This window comes from Monodelphis domestica, chromosome 7, assembly GCF_027887165.1.
Source record: "Monodelphis domestica isolate mMonDom1 chromosome 7, mMonDom1.pri, whole genome shotgun sequence".
NCBI lineage: Eukaryota > Metazoa > Chordata > Mammalia > Didelphimorphia > Didelphidae > Monodelphis > Monodelphis domestica.
In genome coordinates, this window is record NC_077233.1 from 278823606 (window position 1) to 278846238 (window position 22633).

General features: G+C 43.0%; 1 protein-coding gene across 1 annotated transcript; it reads left to right on the forward strand.

The window, feature by feature from the left end:
- The first annotated feature begins 1238 nt into the window (after positions 1–1238).
- NT5M (5',3'-nucleotidase, mitochondrial) lies at positions 1239–22298 on the forward strand. Its single transcript, XM_001362455.4, has 5 exons — positions 1239–1508; positions 18809–18909; positions 19605–19665; positions 20020–20134; positions 21656–22298. The coding sequence occupies exons 1-5, from the start codon at positions 1239–1241 to the stop codon at positions 21817–21819; spliced, it is 711 nt and encodes a 236-aa protein (XP_001362492.1). The 3' UTR covers positions 21820–22298.
- Positions 22299–22633: the final 335 nt, after the last annotated feature.

Genomic DNA, 22633 nt, shown 5'->3' on the forward strand with positions numbered 1-22633 from the left:
TAGTATTCGATTGCAATCATATGCCACAACCATTTAACCATTCCTCAACTGATAGGGCATCCCCTCGATATGCAGTACTTTTTGTTGTTGCTTAATCGTTTTGGTCCTGTCTGATTCTTCCTGACCCCAATTTTTCTTGGCAAAGATACTGGGGTAGTCTGCCTTTTCCTTCTCCAGCTCATTTTACAGAAAGGCAAACGAGATTAAATGACTTGCCCGGAGTCACAGAGGTAGGAAATTTCTGAAGCCAGATTTGAATTCCAATACTTTGACATCACAAAGAGCTGCTTTAAATATTTTTATACAAATAAGTCCCTTTCCTTTTTCTTTGGGATACAGACCTAGTATTTCTGTTGTTGGATCAACGTTTTATAGCCTTTGGGCATATCTCTAAACCCCTCTGCAAAATGGTTGGATAAGTCCACAACTTCACCCACAGTGTATTAGTGTCCCAATTTTTCCAGTGCAAGGGGAGCTACTTAGACAGGTGTTTGGGGGCGGGGAAGGATAGTTGAGTGGCAGATTTCCTCTTAAAGGTACACACGCCTTCCCGGCGCGGCTTCAGTCTAGCTCTGGTACCTAAGGAGATCATACAGCTTTAAGTTCCCCCGTTGGGTAATGGGAACAGGAACTTCAAGGTTAACACTGCCGGGTTATGGCAGTTTCCAGTTGCTGGGTTGCAGAGTGATTTGGTACCTTGCACAGGTTCTGTGGAGCAGCGGTTGCTGCCGCCTCCCTCCCCCTCCAGCCTTCCTCCCGGCTTCTATCATTTTCTCCCCCCACCCCCACCCCCCCCCCCCGCCTGCCAGCTTTGGGGATCAGACAGAGCTGGGGATTGGCCGCTCCGGGAGGCGGCTCGGGGTATCGAGGGCTCTCCGGGCCTCGGCAGCTGAGACTACAGCTGCCCAGATGTTTGTCCGCTGACGCCCACCGCGAACCGGGGGATCGCCGGGGGACGGTGTCGGCAGCGTCTGCGGCGCCGGGGGAGGGAGGCTTCTCTCGGCTCCGGCTCCGGCGGCGGCTGCGGCGCTCCCAGCGGGGATCATGACCTTGAGTGGGCCCAGGGAGGGAGGGGCAGCTAAGAGAGAAAAAAGGGAAGAAGGAGAAGGAGAAGAAAAGCCCGAGGAACCGGGAGGAGGAGAAGAAACCCTTCCCGTTTTAGCCCTGAGGCCCGAGCTGCCGGACGGCCCGGGGGCTTATGCTGCTGAGCTGGGACCCGCGGGCATTTCTTGGGGGCCATGATTCGGTTTGGCCGGTCTCTCGGCTGGGCCAAGGCTCGGGGCCCCCGCGGCATCCCGGAGACTCGGCCCTCCTCCTCCTCCCGCAACCTGGCGCGGGGCAGGTCCCTGCGGGTGCTCGTGGACATGGATGGGGTGCTGGCGGACTTCGAAGGCGGCTTCCTGAAGAAGTTCAGGGCCAGGTACCCGGACAAACCTTACGTCGCTCTGGAGGACCGGAGGGGCTTCTGGGTTTCAGAACAGTATGGACAACTGAGACCCGAACTGACTGTGAGTCCCGCTGCCTCACTGATGATGCATCTCTGTCCTGGGCGGGAAGGGCTCAATCTTGACAAATAATAATGATGAAACTTCAGCTGAACGAGTCCTTCTGCTTTTCCAATATATCCCTTTTCTGTGCGAGATGGGCTCAATCCTCACTAATAATAATAATGTTAATAAACCTGAGCTGAGTGAGTCCCCTTGCCTTTCAGAAACATCACTTAACTGCTGGAAGGGCTCAATTCTCATATGATAATAATAATAATTCCTGAGTTGAGTGTGAGTCTGACCCTCACCTTTCTGAAACAGCCCTTTTCTGTGTAGGAAGGTTTAGTTCTAACGCTTTATGATGATGGTGATGGGCACATATTTGTACGTACATTATCTTATTTGATCCTTCCAACAATCCTATGAGATATTTATTCACATTTTACAGGTAGGGAAAAAAGCTTATAGAAGTCACACAGTTAATAAGTGTGAAAGAGGGAAAAATTAACCTTGTCAATTACAGAGAGAAACTGAAGCCAAGAAGGAAGAAGTAGCTTGTCAAAGTAGTGATAGATTTAGTGATAGAGTTGGTTCATTTTTTTTTTTTTTGGTCTAGTGCATCCACAGTATTCTGTTAGTGCTTCTATCCCTTTACTATATCAACTCAATGAGGAAAATAGGAAAAGAATCTTTTCCTTTTGACACATGAGGAAAGTAGGGCTCAGTCATCAGTTAACAAGTTGCTTTCTTCTGGGCTTCAGTTTTCCCTTTTTGGGTTTGGAATAGCTGATCTCGATGGTGACTTTCAGCTCCGACACTGATTGTTTTCAATTTCTCTCTCTAGCTTTATTGATCATAGACAAATCTGTTATCTTCTCTGGGGCTTCTCAGTTCTCTTCACTTACATTTTCAGTTCAAATTGGGATTGTAGACTTTAGAGCCGAAAGAAATCTTAGGACATCATCTATTCCATCATTCAAAAAGTTGGGTTTTATTTTGACAGACACTTTACAAAAAAGCCTTTCTGCCATGCCAGTACACCCTCTGAAAACAGTTAAGCATGTAAAAGTTAAATTATTTAAATTGTTTAACAGTAGGAGAGTTTGTCCTACTTCATTAGTTTTATAAATCCTCTCATTTTATAGATGATGAGTTTGAGGCTTGGTGATGTTAAATATCCTGGCCAGGGTCACTAGTCAAGATTCAAACACAGCCCTCTGACTCTTTTTTTCCTTTTCAAGAAATTCTCTTCCCAGCTTGTACTGGGATGCCCCCAGGGAATGTTCATTCTGCAAATGCATAAAAGAGGGACAAAATGCCACTGGGAGGTCTTTGGGGTAAAAATTCATTACTGAATTAAAAGAAAGGGAGATGATGGAAGACTTTCTCCAAGATAAGACTTTTATGTAGTCTTTAATCTTGAGTGTGTAATTTGGCCGGAAGGTTGCTGGAGTGACGTTATTCTGGAGACTACAAAGCATCGTGTATGCTGGGGGGGGGGGGGGGGGGACTTTAAGCAATCCAGTTAGGTCAAAATATAGAATATGGCACAAAAGGGGGTAAACTTGAAAAGGAAAGGTGATTTCAGATTGTGAGAGAGAATTTGAACCTAACTTTTCATTTTACTGAGTAATACAATAGGGAATCACTGATTTTGAGTGGAGAAGGTTAGCCTTTTTCCCATAGCCTTTTTGAAGGACTGATCAGATTATTTTGTTTTTTTCCCAATTAAGAACACAAATGCAAATACATATATAGAAGGGAAAGAATAATTTAAATGTAATACTTCCTATTTTCTAAGTTAGGATTTTTTTTTTTAAGAAGAGTTAAAAAATGATTACTCTTGGTAAAACTCTAAATTTGGAGAGGTAAGGTATAATATATTGCAGTGAGTTTCCCAGAGTGTTAGAGATTGAATGATTACTTCATATTGTTCTTTCTTACTTAAAAGGCTTCTTTTTCCTTCCTAGTAGCTTGATGAGCCTATTTAAAAATAATTACATATTTCAAAGGAATGCTATTGATATCGTTTTGTTTTTATAGCACACTCATTCCTAAGTTTTCCCCTCCCTCTCCAAGATCATCATTTCTTATAATAAAAAAAAAACAACAAATAAAGGAGTTCACCAAAACTAACCAACTAATTTATCAAAAATTTTTTATGAACGTATTACAGAGAGTGACTGACTTTGTGATTTTTGTGGTAGGTAGTTTCTTGAGTGAGGAAACTCTTCCCATCAATGCTGGTGGGTCATCTCTGCAATTAAAGTTACTTAGAGGACTGAGAAGTTAAGTTACTGTCTTGAATTCAAGTCCATCTCACTTCAAGGAGAACATCCTGTTCATTACTAGTCAGTCCTCTAAACCTATTAACAAGTTAGAAATAAAAACAAATTACCTGGGTAACAGTTCCATACTTGTTTGGTTTGGTTAGGTTAGGAGTTTTAGGGAAATTGTGAATTAATTTCCAAGTTAATGAAACTAATACTCATACTGTTTCCTCTATTAAAAAACTTACTTCTAGGGGGCAGCTGGGTGGCTCAGTGGATTGAGAGCCAGACCTAGAGATGGGAAGTCCTAGGTTCAGATGTGGCCTCAGACACGTCCCAGCTGTGTGACCCTGGGCAAGTCACTTAACTCCCATGGCCTAGCCCTTACCACTTTTCTACCTTAGAACCAATATATGGTATTGATTCTAAGATGGAAGGTGAGGGTTTAAAAAAACAACACCAACTTCTAGAGAAAATGGTAATAATACTTTAATAATAACATGAGTACTAATACTCCTAAAACTTATTATAACTTCTCTTAGCCTTATATAGTCATCTTAGTGTATATCTATTCAAATACAGATATCTTTAGATGAGGAAGTATATCTTTTGAGCAAGCAATCTAGAGATATGAGGACAGTCATCATGTCCAGTGGAGACAGAGTAATTTTGTGGGAAAAAAAGCATCCAGTGATAGGAGATTAAGTTCAGTCAGGAGCCGTCAGATATGTGGCCATCTCTATGTCATATCAAATCCTCACTTGTATGGATCACAGAATCTACGTTGGACGGGATCTTAAAATGCTTCTGGGCCAACCTGTGCTTGGACAATCATTTTCTCTATAGTATGCCTGACAAATGGCCATCCAACCTTTGTTTGAAGACCTCTAGTGAAAGGGAACCCATTCCATCCTGAGACAACTGACTGCCCTTTTGGATATGCTCTTCGTTCGGAGCGTTTCCTTACAGCAAGCCTAAATTTGCCTTTTTGAAAATTTTACACATTTCTCCTAGTTCTGGCCTTTTGTATAAATCTAATGTCCCTTCCACATACTAGTGCTTTAGATACTTGAAGACAGTCATCATTCTCACCTAAGCATTCTTGGTTCCTTCAACCAGTGAACCTATAGAGCATGATCTCAAGGCCCTTCATGATCCCTTTGGCCCTCTTCTAGATGTTTCCCAGCCCATTGCTGCCCTTTCTAGAAATGTGATGCCTAGAACGGAAAGTAATATTCCAGATATGGTCTAAATAAAGCAGCTGAGTGGAACTGTTATCACCTGGACCTTGTGTAAGAACTCTAAGGCAGAAGGACGAGGCCTAGACCAACAGGTTAAGTGACTTGCACAGGGTCATAAGATAGGAAGTATCTGAGGTTAGATTTGAACCCAGGATCTTCTATTTCTAGTTGTCCCTCCTATGACTTTTTCAATACAGCCTAAGATTACATTGGAGAGGATCATGGCTTAGTGATAGAAGAGATTTGCCTGCTGCTACATAGCAACTGGGTGACCATGAACAAATGACTCAACTTTTCAGCACCCCAGCAAGCCTGCTAAGATTTTAAGGTTTAGGTAGATTTCTCATCTGTGCCACTGGAAGGGATTTCTATATTGGGAGTAACCCACATGGTTGAAATAATGAGTTAGGACCCCAAATCAGGATTATAGTAGTTTTTTTGACTTCCACATTGTGCTCTTGTCTCCTATTGAGCTTTTTGGTTGTTGAGTTGTTTTCAGTTGTGTCCAACTCTTTGTGACTTCATTTGAGGTTTTCTTGGAAAGTTCCTAGAGTAGTTTACCATTTCCTTCTCCAGCTCACTTAACAGCTGAGGAAACAGACAACAAGGGTTAAATTACTTCCCCAAGGTCACTCAGCTAGTAGGTGAGGCCAATTTGAACTGCAGTCCTCCTGACTCCAGGGCCAGCTCTCTAGCCACTGTACCACGTAGCTGCCCCAAAAGTTTGGAGGTAGGAAACAATAACAAAGGGAGCTTATAGTCAACGAAAATCCAGATTCTTTATCTGATGAACTGTTTTCTAGCCATCCCTATCCATCTTGGGTATTTGTGAAGTAGGATTTTGAATCACTGCGACAGCTTTATGCTTATTATTATTATTACGTTTCATTTGATTAGATTCTGCTCAGGGTCTTTGGCCTAGCAAGAATTTTTTTTTATCCTGGTTCTTGGATCTGATGCTTTGTGCCATCTGTAAATTTAATGCATTCCCAAGTCATTCTACTGGAGTCCTCCTTCCCCATTGACTAATGACAGATCATTAATGACTCATCTTTAGATTTGGCTTTTTGGTTCTAAATTCACCCAATTTTCCTATTGTCTAGCCCTGGGGTCAAGGAGGAGGGGTCATTAGAGTCTGGAATGACTTTGCCTTTTTAAAACGGAAAAGCAGGTATACAGAAATAAGTCCCTAAGCTTTAGTTTGCTGATCTCTGGTCTAGTTCTTATCCCTAAAGCTAGCCCTCTTACTTAGTACCTGCATCATCTTTTGGCTAGTCACTTTCCCTTCTCTGGGCCTCATTTCTTCCACTGTAAAATGAAGGGGTAAACGGAAAAAAATTCTTTATTATAAAGCAGCAGTGTAGACCTAATGCTATTCAGACAGCTTAAACTGGGGAAAGAAGGGAAAGAACACTTTGGCTATGTTTAAAATTGAATGAGTACACAGAACAAACATCTGGTGCTTTTCACACGATAGGTTTACCCTGGAAATGGGATGCATTTAGAAATAAAAGGATGATACTTGCGCCTTATTAGAAAAATTGTAGTAAGAGACTAAAAAAATTAAAACCTTTACCTTCTGTCTTAGAACTGATACTACGTGTCTGATCCTAGGCAAAAGATTGGTAGGGGCTAGTTGGGTTTAAGTGACTTGCCCAGAGTTACACAGCTGGGAAGTGTTTTCTAAGCTGCTCCTAACTTCCTTTATTCTCTCTGTCTCTGTCTCTGTCTCTCTCTTTTAAAAAACCCTCATCCCTTTATTTTATATAAGTTTCAGTTCTAAGGCAGATGAGTGGTAAGGGCTATGCAGTCGGGGTTAAGTCACAGCTAAGAAGTATCTGAGGTTGTATTTGAGCCTCAGACCCCTCATCTCTAGGCCTGGCTCTCTCTTCCTTGAGCCACCTAGTAATTGAATTTCATAAGCCAAAATGAAATCATCCCCGCCCTTGAGGAGCTAAAGTTCTATCAGGAAAAACAATGTGTTTGTATCTAAGTAAATACAAAATATATACAAAGTAAACATCAGATAATCTCAGACAGAGTGGATAGAGAGGCAAGAGATCAGGCAAAGGGCTGTGTGGGAGGGGATGCCAGAAGTGTGAGGGTAAGTGACAGAGGGGGAAATGGTGTGAATTTCCGGCATGGGGACAGGTTTGAGAGGAACAGAGACAGGAGTGAGGAACAGCAACTATGTTAAACATTAACATACTTGTTTGTACTTCATGCCACTGGCAGCTCCCAGTGAAAGTTATTTTTTAAGGAAGAAGATGGTATGCTCAGACTTTAGAACCTTTTGAGTGCTGATTGAAGATTGTTTGGAGAGGGGAGATATGAGGCTTGATTACAAATGCTGTTATCCCATTTAACAGATGCAATAGAGGGATCCATCAGAATGAAGACGGAAAAAAAGGCCTTTATATTTATGCATATACATATATATGTATGTATATGCATATATATATATATATATATATATATATATATATATACAATATATATATTGTAAATGTGCATGGAAAGGAAAGGAAGCATGAATTTACTAAATGCCTACTCTGTGCCAGACACTGACTGTGCTAAGCACTTTACAAATATCTCATTTGATTCTCTTCACAATATCCCTCCGATAAATTTATTATCTCTATTTTATAGTTGAAGAATCTGTGGCAAGCAGTGTGCATAAGTGTCTGAGGTGGGATTTTAACTCAGATCTACTTGAAGTTAGATTCAGCATTCTGTCTGATGCATCACTTACTTGCCTCTGCAGATAGAGATATGAAGGAACATAGAGAAGCTCAGCTTTTCCACATAGACCCCAGCAAATATCTCAAAAGGACCCCAGAAAGACCAAAAATGAATCTGAAAATAAGCAGAAGTAAGTTCTTCCATCCCATCCAGAAGTGCACAAAAAATGACTTGAAGTTTGCAAGAAGGGGGAGAGGGGATGCTGGGAAACTGACACAAATATAATTTAATTCAAAAACTTTCAAAGGACAGAGAGAGGGCTTGAATGAGAGAAGTCAGTGCAAACTCTGGGAAGTTAATAAGAAGCTAGAGGAAGCAGGGATTAGAGTGCCAGGGAAGTCAGCACAATTTCCCTCAAACTGATCTGGAACCTCCAATACTCTGCAGCGAAGGGGCAGAGTTGTAGGCCAGAGCACTGTGTAGCAATTAGGGGCCTAAAGCCAGATCCTGGCAGAAGAGAAGATAGACACAGAGCATCCCTCACGGACCACTGCCCATGGAGACAATCTTTGAAGCAGGAGACAGGGCTAGGACAGAGCCCTGGACACTATTGTCAGGTGAACCATAGAGGAAACTTGAGAATAGCATTATTTCTGATAGCCCGTTGGGGTCTAGCAGGACACAGATAGAGGTTTATTTGAATAAGACTTTTGGTATTGTATAAGCCAATTGGTATTGTATATACCCATATACAGTTAGGAATTCTGCCAGAAGGAGATAGAATAGCCAATGCCAGAATCCATCGTGAACCACCAAGAAACTGAGACAGAAAACAAGAATTGAGTCAAAGGGAAGGCTCTAATACTAACTACTTTTTTTTTTAAACCCTTAACTTCTGTCTTGGAGTCAATATTGTGTATTAGCTCCAAGGCAGAAGAGTGGTAAGGGCTAGGCAATGGGGGTCAAGTGACTTGCCCAGGGTCACACAGCTGGGAAGTGTCTGAGGTCAGATTTGAACCTAAGACCTCCCATCTCTAGGCCTGGCTCTCAATCCACTGAGCTACCCAGCTGCCCCCTCCATTGGATCTTGAAGCCCCCGAACCACCTAGAGGACTGGACCAAATCAGAAGATGCAGTGTATCCAACAGTGCCAGAGCAGAGTGCCTGAGGCTAAAGATGCAAATAAATAGAAGAAAACACCAAACAATAAAGAAATACTTGCCTTAACCAAGGAAACCCAAGGGATAAACCAAGAAGAAGAAGGAGGAGGAGGAGGAGGAGGAGGAGGGGAAGAAGAAGAAGAAGAACAAAAACAAGAACAACAACAAGAAGAAAACACAGCTTCTATAAATTGGGTCTCAGAAGGAGGAAAATGGTTTGGCCACAAGACCTAGAAAAAAAAGTAAGCAAGAGATTCTTAAAACAGAATTACACTTCTGAAGGAAAAACATTGAAAGAAGACTCAATAGCTTGAAAACTTTACCCAAGTTGTAGCTTTGAAAAATGAGGTGGAGCAATCAATATTCAATTATTCTATGAGAAAACAAATATTAGAACAAGGCCAAATGAAGGTCAAGTATAAGAAAAGGTAAAGTATCTACTATTTAAAAAAGACTGACCAGGAAAAAGGGTCTAGTAGAGATACTTTAAAAATCATTGAAAACCATGGATTCCTTGGAAACCAAAATCAAACAAAAAAAGCTGGATACCACGAAGCCAGAAAAACTCGAAAGAAAACTGACTAGACTTATTAGAATTACAGGAAACAGTGAAAATAGAAAGAAGCTATGGGTCATCTCCTAAAATTCCAAACTGAAAATACTGGTAATCTCATAGCCAAAAATTAGAGCCTCCAACTTAAAGAAAAAAAAATATACTGTGTAAGAAAGAAAAAGAGTTCAAAATATCAACCATTCTCAGTATCATGCAAGACTATGCTGCATGTACTTAGAAAAGGAGAGGAAACCTTGGAAAAGGAAATTCCAAGAGAAAAAATAAAACGTGACAATAAAAAGTAGTCCACCCTTCCATAACATTTCCTACAATGTGGAAAAAAATGTATTGTTACTAGAGTAGAGGACTTCCAAGCAAGCATTCCTGATGGAAAGACCAGAGCAAATAGACATTTTGAAATTCAAACACTGGAGATGAGAAATCTAGAAAGAGAAATACATTTGAACAACTGGAAAGGGGTTAAACTATGATGAAGTTCTTGAACCACTTAAGGAGGATGAGGAGACAATGGAAATCATGTCCCTTCAGAATCTTAGTATCTTTAAGGATATTAAATAGATAAATGTATAATTATAACAACACAATATTGTATAATAAATAATAAAGATGTTAAATAATAAAACCCAGGGCCTGACTTTTGTTCTGTTTTGTTGGTTTAAGAAAGGAAACAAAAGAGGAGGGAAAGGAATATTTTGGGAAAGAAATTAGGAAAAAGTAGGAAGACCTTGCCATTTTACATCAATGGTGTATTTGGTAAGAGCATACTGACACGAAGGCATGCGGGAAGTGGATAGCTTGTCACTTCACTTTTATCAGAGCCATAGGAAGAGAGGAAGGGAATAAGCACTTATATGGCGCCTATCATATGCCAGGTATTATGCTAAGTGCTCTATAGATACTTCATTTGATCTTCACAACAATCCAGGGAGGTAGGTGCTATTCTTCTTCTCATTTTACAGTTGAGGAAACCAAGGCAAACAAGTAACTTGGCCAAGGTCCCATAACCAGTAAGTTTACTGTGCCACTAGCTGCCTCTTAAAGGTTCGAATACACCCCCCCACACACACAGACACACTTACATGTGCATACAATTCAGAGTAGAAATAAGTTATACTCAATAGGAATATAAGTAGGTCCGGGAAAGGGAAAGGTAGACCAGAAGAAGTTTAAAGTATAAGGGACTCGGGGACTGGTGAAGAATGGGGGACAGGAGTCAGAGCAGACTGTCTCAATCACAGATTTCTGGTATTCATCAGGTTTTTCCACTCCTTTCTTAGTAAAGACAAAAATGAAAAAGTGTGAGGCTGGTAATGGATGGGAATAGGACCAGCTCTTCAGGGACAGGCAGGAGAGCGGATTAGAAAGAAGAATCAGGCAGTATGTTGGATTCTTGAAAAATTCACTCAATGCTCACATGGATGTTTGGTTTCATCAGTTTGACAGTTCCTTCTGCCTTATGGCTCAGCCCAGTCAAAGTTTAACCACAGAGTCCACCCAACATGTTCCTCATGTTCTCTGCACATCAAAGGGTTCCAGTGGACCGTTTCTGCCTACCATCTTTTTCCGACATACTATTCCTTAAGGACATCCTTTACTTCTTGACTTCAGAGCTCTTTGTTGCTTGTATGTTAAAACCTGCTCAGACCTACTAGGCAGCTCTTCGTTGCCTTCTTTGTGATGTTTGTCTTTAGTTCTGAGTACCAGCTCTCACGGCTCTACGACATTACCAGTACAATATTTGTATTGAAAAGGTAGGCCTTGGCTCTCCTGGAGATGCTGGAGATCAGTAAAAGTGCTTTGCCCTTTCTCCAGAGCCGCCCAGCCCTCTTTCCTCTTCCTTTTCAGCCGTGGGCCCGCCTCATCATCCATTTGTCTGGTCTCTCTCAGATAAACAGACTGCTGGACAAACTCATTCAGCGGCTCCTTGAAACCTGGCCAACAGACGTGCTTCTTCTCCTGGGTCTTTCTCATGTGGACGGACCTAACAAACTCCATTGAGTGATTACAGCTCTTTTTCAGCAGGCTCTGCAGCATCCTGGGACTTGATGAAGTCCGTACAGTGTAATCCACACACAGGACTTCCCACTCACAGGAAGTTCTTCTACTCCCCAGGACTCCGCCCTGGATCTTCTTCCTCACTGCAGCGGATACTTCTGGTGAGCAAACATTGCTTCACCTGATATTTGTCATCAGAGGAGTCCGAAGCATGCTATTGGACCCTCCAAGGACTCCTGACTGTGAGTCGTGCTATCGGGTACCACTGCTTTTTTGTCTGACAAGTTGGATGTTCCTTGTTGGGATCAATGACGAGTAAGCATCCTGAGGTTTCTGCTTCTCTCTATCTTTCAGTCAGTTGTGAAATGGTAAACATGCGCATGTTGTTGAATATAGCTTGTGAAAGGCTGCCTGTTGCCATTTGTAGATGACCCACGTAAAGATTCCGTTAGAAGCAAGAGAGTAGACGTGCTGCTTGAGAGCTGGGCATTTTTCAGTCACCTTTTTTAGGGATAACAAGGTTTCAGTTTTGTTCCACACATTTGATAGTGTCTCCTCCTCCAGATACCTTGCGCGTTAGTTCTGCAGGGCCCTCCCAACTGTATATTCCTTCCCATGATCTCTACCTAAATCGCATACAGTCTGGAAAACTTCATTTATTCCCTTGGCGCCGTTTCTGCTTCCTCTGTCAGCACTTCAGGAACCAAGGTGTCCGAGGGCGAAAAAATCGGTGGAAATGGTTTTTGCACATCTTCTCCATTTTTCTTCTTTCTCTAGGCCTTTTCCATTTCCATCCTTGGATATCCGTGGAATGACTTTGCTTGTTTGGATATCTGGCAGAACTTTCTTTCAGCTGGTTTTACCTTCCATTGCTTCTTTCTGCTTTATGAGATGATACTGCTTACAGTTTGTTTAATATCATTATTAATAAGATTTTTACGGACTCGTTTATATTCTAACATAGTCTTATGTTTGGCTACCATCTCTTTCCTTTTGGCAAATAATGCTTGCTGGCTAAGGGATGCTGAGAGTCTATATACCAGCATAACAACACACACATACACACACAGCAGTTGCATTACTATAACCACAAATCACTCTTGGAGGTAAAGGCAGGTTTAAATCATTCGAGACCTCTTTGTTGGCCCTGATTGGTCCAGGCCAACGTAATAAAAATGACAGTCTTACTTTGACTTATAGATTCGATGCCTAGATAATGGCATTGATATGGTGAAACAAAACATTCAGGACCTCGGGGAGGTGATGAAAGAAGGACGCCACCGCGCCAGACCCCTAACTCTTACCTCCAAATAGTATTCACCAAAACGACTTGGTGCAAGGTAAAAAATAGAGGAGTGGTCAGTGGAACAGATCAGATAAATTAGCATCTAGCAGCATTTGAACATAGTAAAGTACTACTCATTAAATCCACAGACCTGATGATTGGGGTAAAGATGCACTGTTCAACAAAAACTGCTGGGAAAATTGGAATTTGTCCTTATGGAAATTAAACTTAAATCATCGTCTCATATACTACAATAAGCTTCAAAACAGATACATGGGTTAGAACCAAGTTCACATTATAAACAAATAGAAGAACAGGAAAGGAAATAACTTTCATAACTATAGATAAGGGAAATCTCTTAAAATAGGCAATTATGATTATATAAGTGTAAAGGTTTCTTTACAGATAAAATCAGTGCAGTTAAAATCAGAAAGAAACAAGTTAACTGGGAAAATAATCTTTACAGCAAGTTTCTCTGTTAAAAATCTGGTATCTAAGATATTTAAAAAACTGATTTAGGAGTATAAGAATGACAGCTGGGGGCAGCTGGGTGGCTCAGTGAATTGAGAGCCAGACCTAGAGAGGGGAGGTCCTAAATTAAAATCTGACGCCAGACTCTTCCATTGCTGTGCGACCCTGGGAAAGTGACTTAACCCCATTGCTTAGCCCTTACCGCTTTTCTGGCTTAGACAGAAGGTAAGGGTTAAACAACAACAAAAAAAGAATGATGGCCCATCTCGCATAGATTGGTCAAAAGCTATGAACAGGTAATTCTCAAATCAAGCTATTGACAACTTATGTGAAAAATGCTCCAAATCATTAATAATTAGAAAAATGAAAATTAAACAACTTCAGGTCCCACCATTTACTTACCAGGTTGGCAAAAATGGCAAAAAAACCTTTCGTCTTGGAGTCAATAAAGGCAGAAGAGTGGTAAGGGCTAGGCCATGGGGGTCGAGGGACTTGCCCAGGGTCACACAGCTGGGAAGTGTCTGAGGTCAGATTTGAACCTAGGACCTCCCGTCTCTAGGCCTGATTCTCAATCCACTGAGCCACCCAGCTGCCCCCTGAATCTGTATTCTTTTTTTTTTTTTTTAAGTAACTCTTACTTTCCATCTTAGAATCAATACTGTGTATTGGTTCCAAGGCAGAAGACCTTTAAGGGCTAGACAATGGAGGTAAAGTGACTTGCCCAGGGTCACATAGCTGGGAAGTATCTGAAGCCAGACTTGAACCTAGGACCTCCCGTCTCTGGGCCTGGCTCTCAATCCACCGAGCTACCCAGCTGCCCCTGGAATCTGTATTCTTGAAAACAATTTGGAACTAAAAATAAAGTTACCCAATTATATACTCTTTGACCTGGGATACCACTACTAGGCATGCATTCTAAAGAGATCAAAGCAAGAGGAAAAGGATCTATTTGTGCAAAAATATTTATGGAAGCTCTTTTTATTAGTTCAAAGAACTGAAAATCAAGGGGGTGCTCATTAATTGGGAAGTAGCTGAACAAAATTACTGTATATGAATTTAACATTATGGTGCAGGAAAAAAGGGAGGACTAATGCTGAGTAAAGTGAGTAGAATAAGGAGAAGAATTTATATTAGTAACAACAACATTTAAGAACTCTGATCAATGAAATGACTCACTACATATAATTCTAGAGGACTGAAAGACGGAAGATGAAGCAAGCTACCCCATCCTGGCAAAGGGATGATAGACTTAAGATGTGAGCTAAGACAGTGAAATTAATGGAACTTTTGTTGTGGTTCAGTTATGTCCAACTCTTTGTGATCGCATTTGAGAATTTCTTGGCAAAGAATTTGGAGTGATTTGCTATTTTCTTTTCTAGCTCATTTTACAGTTGGGGAAACCAAGTCAAATAAGGTTAAGTGACTTGATTCATACAGCTAATTCATAAATGGCTGTCTGAATTTGAACTCAGGACTTTTTGACCCCAGGCTTGGCACTCTATCCATTGTGCCACCTGGGAGAACAGTTTATTTGGTGACTTAAACATTTTAAAAGAAAACAACCGTGAAAGATTGAAGAACAACTCCAAAAGACTGAGAAATTATATTTCCTTCCCGAATCAGATAAACATTTTCAGATATGGGCAATCTGAAAATACCTATTTGTTATAGTGGTGGACTTTTAATTTTGGGAGAGGAGGAAAAAAAGAGGGATTGTATGTGTAGAAGCTTGGGAATAGTGATAGTGATACTAAAAAGAGTTGGGAGTAAAGGAGCACTAATGAATTAGTAAATAAGCAAACAGAAGAGAGCACAGGAAAATTTTTTGGGGAGGAACTATTATGTTAAATTTGAAATATAAGAAAAATATCAACATTTATGTGTATCATGAACAAAGCCTTGCAGGAAGAAATAGTAAGATATATTTCATTTAAAATAACCAGATAATATAAAATGCTTACCAAGACAAACCCAGGAATTATATAAGCATGATTATAAAATATTTTTTCTACAAATAAAATCAGATTTAAATAATTGAAGAAATAGTAATTGTGGGTGGATTGAGTTAATATAATAAAAATGAAAGTTCTATCTAAACTAAACTGCGTAATCAGTTCCATCTCAATTAAACTACCAAAAATTATTTTATTGAGCTAGACCAAATAATAACAATATTCATTCAGAATAACAAAAGTCAAGAATAGCAAACGAATTAATAGTAGTTTTCAAAATTATCTGGTCCTGGCTGAGAAATAGAATGGTGCCGATCAGTGAAATACAGTAGGCATTTAATACATAATAATAAATGATTATAGTAACCTTGTGTTTGATAAACATAAAAATCTAAGCCTTTTTGAATAAGAACTACTATTTGGTAAATATTGCTGAGAAAAGTATAAAGCAGTTTGGCAGAAATTAGGCATATACCAACATCTTATACAATTTACTAATTATATGTTCTAGATATAAATGGAGCCATCATAAGTAATTAGAAGAGCATGGAACGTATTACCTATAAGATTTATAAATAAGAGAAGAATTTGTGAATATATGAGATAGAAAGCATTATGGGATGGAAAATGAGTGATTTTAATTAATTAGATTAAAAAGGGTTTGTACAAATAAAACCAATGTAGCCAAGATTATAAGGAAAGCAGAAAATTGGGGTGAGGGTAATTTTTATAACCAATATCTCATTTCTGAAATATTTAGAAAATGACATCAAATTGATAAGAATAGAAATTGTTCTTCAATTGAAAAATGACCAAAGAATAAGAATAATCTATTTTTGGAAAATCTCTATAGTCATATGAAAGTGCTTAAATCAAGATTGATGAGAAAAATGCAAATTAAAACAACTTTGAAGTACCATTTTACTTATCAAATCAATATGCATACAATACCCTTTCTTCTTCCCCCCAGATTAAAAGTCCATCATTATAACTAATAGGTATTCACAGGCTGTCCATATCTAACAATGTTTATCTGATTCTGCACTTCTAACCCATCTCTGCCAAGAATAAGGAAGGAGAATTCATTATCAGTCTTTTGGAGTTGTGATTGGTTACTGCATTCATCAGAATTCTTGAATCTTTCAGTTGTTTTCTTTTAAAATGTTTTAGTCACTGATTTGATATCAATGAGAAGAAAATGATACAAGGGGAAAATGACATGTTGGAGGGAATGTGGAAAAATTGGGTCACTAACAGTCGAGTTAGAACTGTGAATTGATCCAACCTTTTTGGGGAGCAGTTTGGAATTATGCCCAGAGTGGTAGCGCTGTGTATGTATACTCTTTGACTCGGCAGTACTACTATTAGTTCTGTTTCTCAGGGACAAAGGAAAAGGACTTCTATGTTCTAGAATATTTACAGCACTCTCATTGTGGTGGCAAATTGGAACGTGAGGGGATGCCCATTCATGGTGAAATGGCTGAATAAGTTGTGCTATGTGATTGTAATGGAATACTACTGTGCTCTAAGAAGCGATGCACATGTTGGTTTTAGGAAACATGGAGACGAGCGGAACCAAGAGAACATTGTCTATGGTAATAGCAACATTGGTCAAAGAGTAACTGAATGAGTAAGTGTTTGAGTAATGTGATCAACTGTGAAGGACTTAGGCAGGAAAATTCCATCCACCCCAGGAACAACGGACATATCGAAGTATGTACCATACGGTTCCACATATATCTCTATATGTATATCAAATGTTGGTCTTCTGTAATGCAGGATTGGGAAGGATGGAGACAACTGGAAACTCAGAATGTACCCCAAAAAGCTATTTGAAAATAAAGTGGATTAGACACACCCAAAGAAGAGAGAATATTGTATCTTTAGGGAAGGGGTTTCAGTTGATAAGACCACATCCCCTGAGGTTAAAAACTGAACAAGGAGAGGAAAGTGGAGGCAACTAGGATAGAAAGTTTTTATTAAGAAATTGAGAAAGGGAAGAAAAATAGAGCATGTAGCTTGAGGAGATGTTTGGGGCATGTTTGTGGGCAGCAGGAAAAGAACCTATAGATAGGCCAGGTGATAAGTTAGGGGGAAACGATGGGTGAATTATCTTCATCTCTTTTGTCCCCTTAAACTAGTTGGGTGATATTGGGACAATTAGCCTTATTGGGCACTTTCAGTTTCATGAATGAGTTTATCTACACTCTTCCTCTGTGCCTTTCTGAGGCATGGCAATGACCCTGGATAGCTGAAGACTAATGCCTATGAATGACAAATCCTGGTAAATCTTCCCAAGCTGGAAAGGTTTCTAGTATGGATATAGCGGTGGAATGTTTGTCTCTTGTATAAGAATTAGTCGACCTAATTTAGAGAGGCTCATAATGATGAATCTTTTTGGTAACAGCATAGCTAGGAAAGAGTAGGGATTAAGATGTGCATAAAAGTGCCCCCACTGACGAAATGACAAATTCCTCAAGCCCTGGAATCCCTGAATAAGAGAGGGAGTAGCAGGTGTTTTTCCGAAAGCAGATTTTGCATCGAAGGGCATTGAGGAGACCGTTGGGTTGGGTAAAGGAAAAATGAAAGAAGAGGTTGTGACCGTTCTTACAACTGGTAGATAGGGACGCCCTCTTCCAGACTTAGACATCTACAGCTTGTCACTTCAAAGTTTTTTATACTTAGCTTTTAAGTCTGAGTAGGCGCCTTGCCTTGTCCTTACAAAATAACAGAGACGGGTGACAGTTTATGGTAGCATCAAGGGGAAAGCAAAACCTTTTTTTCCATATTATTCATTTTGGTAATAGAGTAATCTTTTAAAACCAAAAGCACAAATCCTATACCCATATAAAATACAAGGGATAAGCCACAGGCTTTTCTTCTGCGTTTCTACCCCTACAGTTCTCTCTCATAGCAAAGTCAATTCTATTTGATCATTCCACAGTGTTTCAGTTTCTGTGTACAATGTTCTCCTGGTTCTGGAAAGCAGAAACTTTTGACGGAAACACACTTTTGTTCATTTTCTGTTACCATTGGATCATAGATTTTCAGCTGGAAGGGACCATAAGCATCCATCTGGTCTACCCTGCTTCATGCTACAAATGCGGCTAAAGAGAGGTGATATACTTGAGGTTGTAGTCAGAACTGGGGTTTACTTCACCCCCAAACTCTTCACACTGTGCCACTGGGCTTTCAGGCTGTATTTGAAAGGCCAGAAGACTAGATCCGCCATGAAGAGGATCTAAGACCAGGCTCTTTGGTTTTGCGTCATCATCATTGTTCTGGCAAACCCATGGAGATGTGCTTCGAGTTTCTGCCCTGCCACTAGGTTACTGTGAGTCCAGGACCCCTTTATCACTCAGAGAGTCTTTGGGGCCCTCTCCAGGACCAGTCCCACTCTACCCATCCCTCTGTGCCCCCCCCCCCATGGGACTGTGCCAAGACTGTGGCTCTTCCCTAGGAGGTGACTTAGAACCAGCATCAATTTGATATTCAAACCTAAATACTGTGCTTTGCTTGGATGGAAGAGCTGCAAAGTTGGCCCTGCCATCTTCACACTAGCGCATGTCTTTGGTCCCCTGAGATGAAGGCTCAGATGACTGAGATTTGTTTTCAAAGCAGTTCTGGTGTGGGTAAGAGAGGAGACGAGCTGGGGGCCCTCAGCAATAACTGGCTTCTCTTCCCCTCCCAGGAGAAAGCCATCAGCATTTGGGAGTCAAAGAATTTCTTCATTGAACTTGAACCTCTACCAGGGGCCGTGGAAGCTCTGAAACAGATGGTCCGCTTAGAAAAGTAAGTTTGTCTTCCTGCTCAGAGTGGAGCCTCCTGCACTTCCTTCCTCCCCTGCACCCTGCTTCCCTGCTGCCGACTGGCTCACGAGGGCTTCTGGGGCCCTTTTCTCTGCCTTCTCTTGGCTCCTTGTGTTTTCCTAGCAGCCGTTCGATTTAACGTCCACGCAAGAATTCCAACGGAACGAAATCTATATTCCATTTGCGGGGATTTTCTCCTCTCTCACGCCTGGAGAATATTCTGATATTGACGTTTGATTCCATTTCAGTAGTTTGGGAAGACATCTGGGGTTCCCTCATACATATTTTTGGGTGGTCCCCACCCCCTCCAACTTTAGCTTATAGTTGTCAAAATATTAAGTCTGCTTAACTACATCGCCTCTATTCGTGTACCAAGTGTCCTTAATCATAAAGGAGATGGCCACTTGAGCTGAAATCTGAAGGATGCTCAGAGTTCCAAGAGATAGGAGTGAAGAGGGAAGGCACGCCAGGTGTGGGGCACAGCCTTTGCAAAGGCAGAGTGTCAAGATGGTGTGCGAGGGAACAGTGTGAAATGACTGCAAGCATCCCTAGACGGGAGACTACAGAGGCAGGAAGGAGCCATTTCCTTGCAACACTGGGAAGCAGAGTGAAGGGGAAAGGCTAGTCTGGCTAGTCACGGCTCACAGCTTTCCTTTGCTGTCTCCTCTCTCTCTACAGCACAGACGTGTTCATCTGCACAAGCCCCATCAGGAACTACAAGTTCTGTCCTTATGAGAAGGTAAGGCGTGGGCTGCTGCTCACAATGGCCTTTCCCCCCACTCGGTGGCTCTGGGTTCGGCACCTCGATCGGGCGGCTGACCCGAGCGCCAACCTTGTCCAGGATGAGTTGGCGCCGGGGCCTCCTTTAGAGCCCCCACGACGCCTGCATGCCTAGCTCCATGGGAGGGGGAGGGAGCGACTGGCCTCCTTTCCGAGAGCTCCTGGGTGATGCGGTCGCCAGAGCGCGGGGCTCCGGCTTCACAAAAGGCTCCCAGCTTCTGCCTCCCTGGACCGTGTCTGTTGGCCCCTCCTGGCCCTCGGTAATCGACACGAGGGGGGCGGGGCTTCTCCTTTCTTCTTGCTTGCGTTCTAGTATGCCTGGGTCGAGAAGCATTTTGGTCCGGAGTTCCTGGAGAAGATCGTGCTCACCCAGGATAAGACGGTGGTCTCCGCAGACCTCCTCATAGACGACCGGCCGGATATAACAGGTGAGAAGAGAGAGGGCCTCTGGGGTTCGGAAGCCCGGGCTTACGGCGGGGCTGCTTCCTCTCCTTGTCTTCTTGTAGGCTTCCATCCCTTCCAGTGTGTCAGGTGCAGCGGAGGAGATGTGGTCCTTGTCCTCCGGTTTTTGTGTGGCAGCCGGGTGTAAGCCAAGCATTCAACTTGGATTTAGCAGACCCAGGTTCAAATCCAGGCTCAGAAAATAGCCTGTGACCTCGAGCAAGTCGTCCTAGTTTCCTTGCTTGTAAAGCGGGAAGGTCAGATTCCATCTCCGATTCCAGCCCGCAATGCCAGGAACAATTACCCTATTGGGAAGACGACCCTTACATTCTGCGTAGGATGACAGAAAGGATCAGCGGGGAGGACACCCAGGTTTTTTAAGAAACCTTTGCCTTCTGTCTTAGAGTTGATCCTCAACATTAGTAAGAATATAATAATAATAACGACATCATAAGGTAGTGTCAGTAGAGAGCGAGACAATGGGGGTCAAGTGACGTGCCCAGGGCCACATAGCTAGGAGATAGCTGAGGTCAGATTTGAACCCAGGTCCTCCCAACTCCAGGCTGCCACTACCTAGCTACCCTAAGACTCCGGCTTTAGCAATAACAGTCATTGTGCGACCCTGAGCAAATCATTTAACCCTTCTAGGCCTTAATTTTTTAATCTGTAAAATAAGTAGGGTTGGCCAAGATGGGGGGTTCTTGATCCTTGTGTGTGTATGTGTGTGTGTGACAGTGTGTGTGTGAGTGTGTGACAGTGTGTGTGAGTGTGTGACAGTGTGTGTGAGTGTGACAGCATGTGTGTGAGTGTGTGTTAGTGTGTGAGACAGTGTGTGTGAGTGTGTATGTGTGTGAGTGTGAGTGTGTGACAGTGTGTGAGTGTGACAGCGTGTGTGTGAGTGTGTGTGTGTGTGTGTGAGTGTGAGTGTGAGTGTGTGTGTGTGTGTGTGTGACAGCGGCAGTCTGGTGGAGCCTTTAGTTCCTTTCTCAGAATAGTGTTTTGACATAATGGAGAGGATGCTGAATTTCAGTGAGGGGTGACTGAAACTAAAGCTGCCCCTTTTCCTCTCCATCCGCATTCTCAGTCCCTCTGAAACGCATCTCCAGACCCCAGTGGGGGGAGAACTCCAAAGTAAGAGTCCCTGACCTCGATGACTCCAAAAGGGGGTCCCATCATTTCAGGAGGCGGCAAGGAAGAGGGAGGCATGGCAGGCAGTGAGGCAGAGCCTCTGCCAGGAGGGAAGGCCTAGCAGGGAGGCGGTCAGGCAGCCCATTCAGTGCCAGGGAGGCAGGGATGAGCCCCTGCCCAGCAGCAGTGGAGAAAGGCTCGCCCACTGGGCATTCCTCTGAACTGGGGCAGATGGGCCAGTGCTGTGCACGGTGACTCGGTGTTCAGAGAAGGGAGCCGGGGCGAGCTGGTGTCGGGTGGGCTTCGGCCCATGGCCCGCCAGAGTACCGGGGGTCCTGGGGCCTCTCACGAAGCTCCTTTGCCTTCTCCCTAATCCCCAGGGGCAGAGCCGAACCCCAGCTGGGAGCACATCCTCTTCACTGCCTGCCACAACAAGCACCTCCAGCTGCAGCCACCCAACCGCAGGCTCCACTCCTGGACGGACGACTGGAAGGCAATCCTGGACAGCAAGCGCTCTCCGCCCCCCAGGAGCCTCGCTCCTTAAAGGGACACGGAGGACCTCCAGGCCTGGAGTCACGTTGCTGGGGTGGGGATTGTGGGCCGGGCCGGTGGCAGTTTTTTCCCTTGCAACGTCCCGAGGAAGAACTAGAAGCCTGGAGCTTTCCCATCGGAGAGGAAGTGGCTCGGCATCTCCTACCGCAGACTCTGGAAGGAGAGACTCGAGTCAGGAAGTGTCTGGCTACCCCCAGGCCACATGCGGCCTCTCAATGCCCATCTTCTCCTTCCCTGCCGTCACACTTGGGCTTTAAGACAAGCCGATGCTTGGCTCACGCCAGGAAGGGCAGCACGTCTGCTCGTGCCTTTTGGGATTGGGCCAACTTCCTGAAGTTTGTGTCCAGGGCCAGGCAGTGCCATCGCCTGCCCCCACCCCATCCAGGCCGAGGCTGCCCCAACTAGTGGTAGATGATAACCCTGTGATTTGTTGACAGAATTTGGTGTACCCATAAAGGCCCAACAAGTCAAGCCTCCCGCTGGTGGGTTTTTGTCGTCTGGACGGGAGGAGGGTGAGGAGGAAGTCACAATCCCCATGGATGGTGGGCTGTCCCGGGCCCTTCCTCCAATAGGTTCATCACCAGAGAGGACAGGCCTGGGAGGGGCGGCCTTCTCCCACGGCCGCTTTGTTCTTGTTATATCCCCGTCCTGTCCCCAACGGGTTTGTGGTCAAGGGCTGTTCCTGGTGTTTGTCCTTCTGCCTGCTCGGAGGGTGGGGAGACCTCCCTCTCCTGCCCTTCTGGGATGCGGGGCGAGCAGAGCCGCTGTTGGAACCAGAGGGAGTCCCTCCGGGGTCTGGGTTTCTG

Coding starts and splice junctions, on each gene's coding strand:
- NT5M (XM_001362455.4), top strand. CDS start 1,239: ATGATTCGGTTTGGCCGGTCTCTCGGCTGGGCCAAGGCTCGGGGCCCC. Junction 18,910..19,604: donor CAGATGGTCCGCTTAGAAAA/GTAAGTTTGTCT, acceptor CTCTCTCTACAG/CACAGACGTGTTCATCTGCA. Junction 20,135..21,655: donor CGACCGGCCGGATATAACAG/GTGAGAAGAGAG, acceptor CCTAATCCCCAG/GGGCAGAGCCGAACCCCAGC.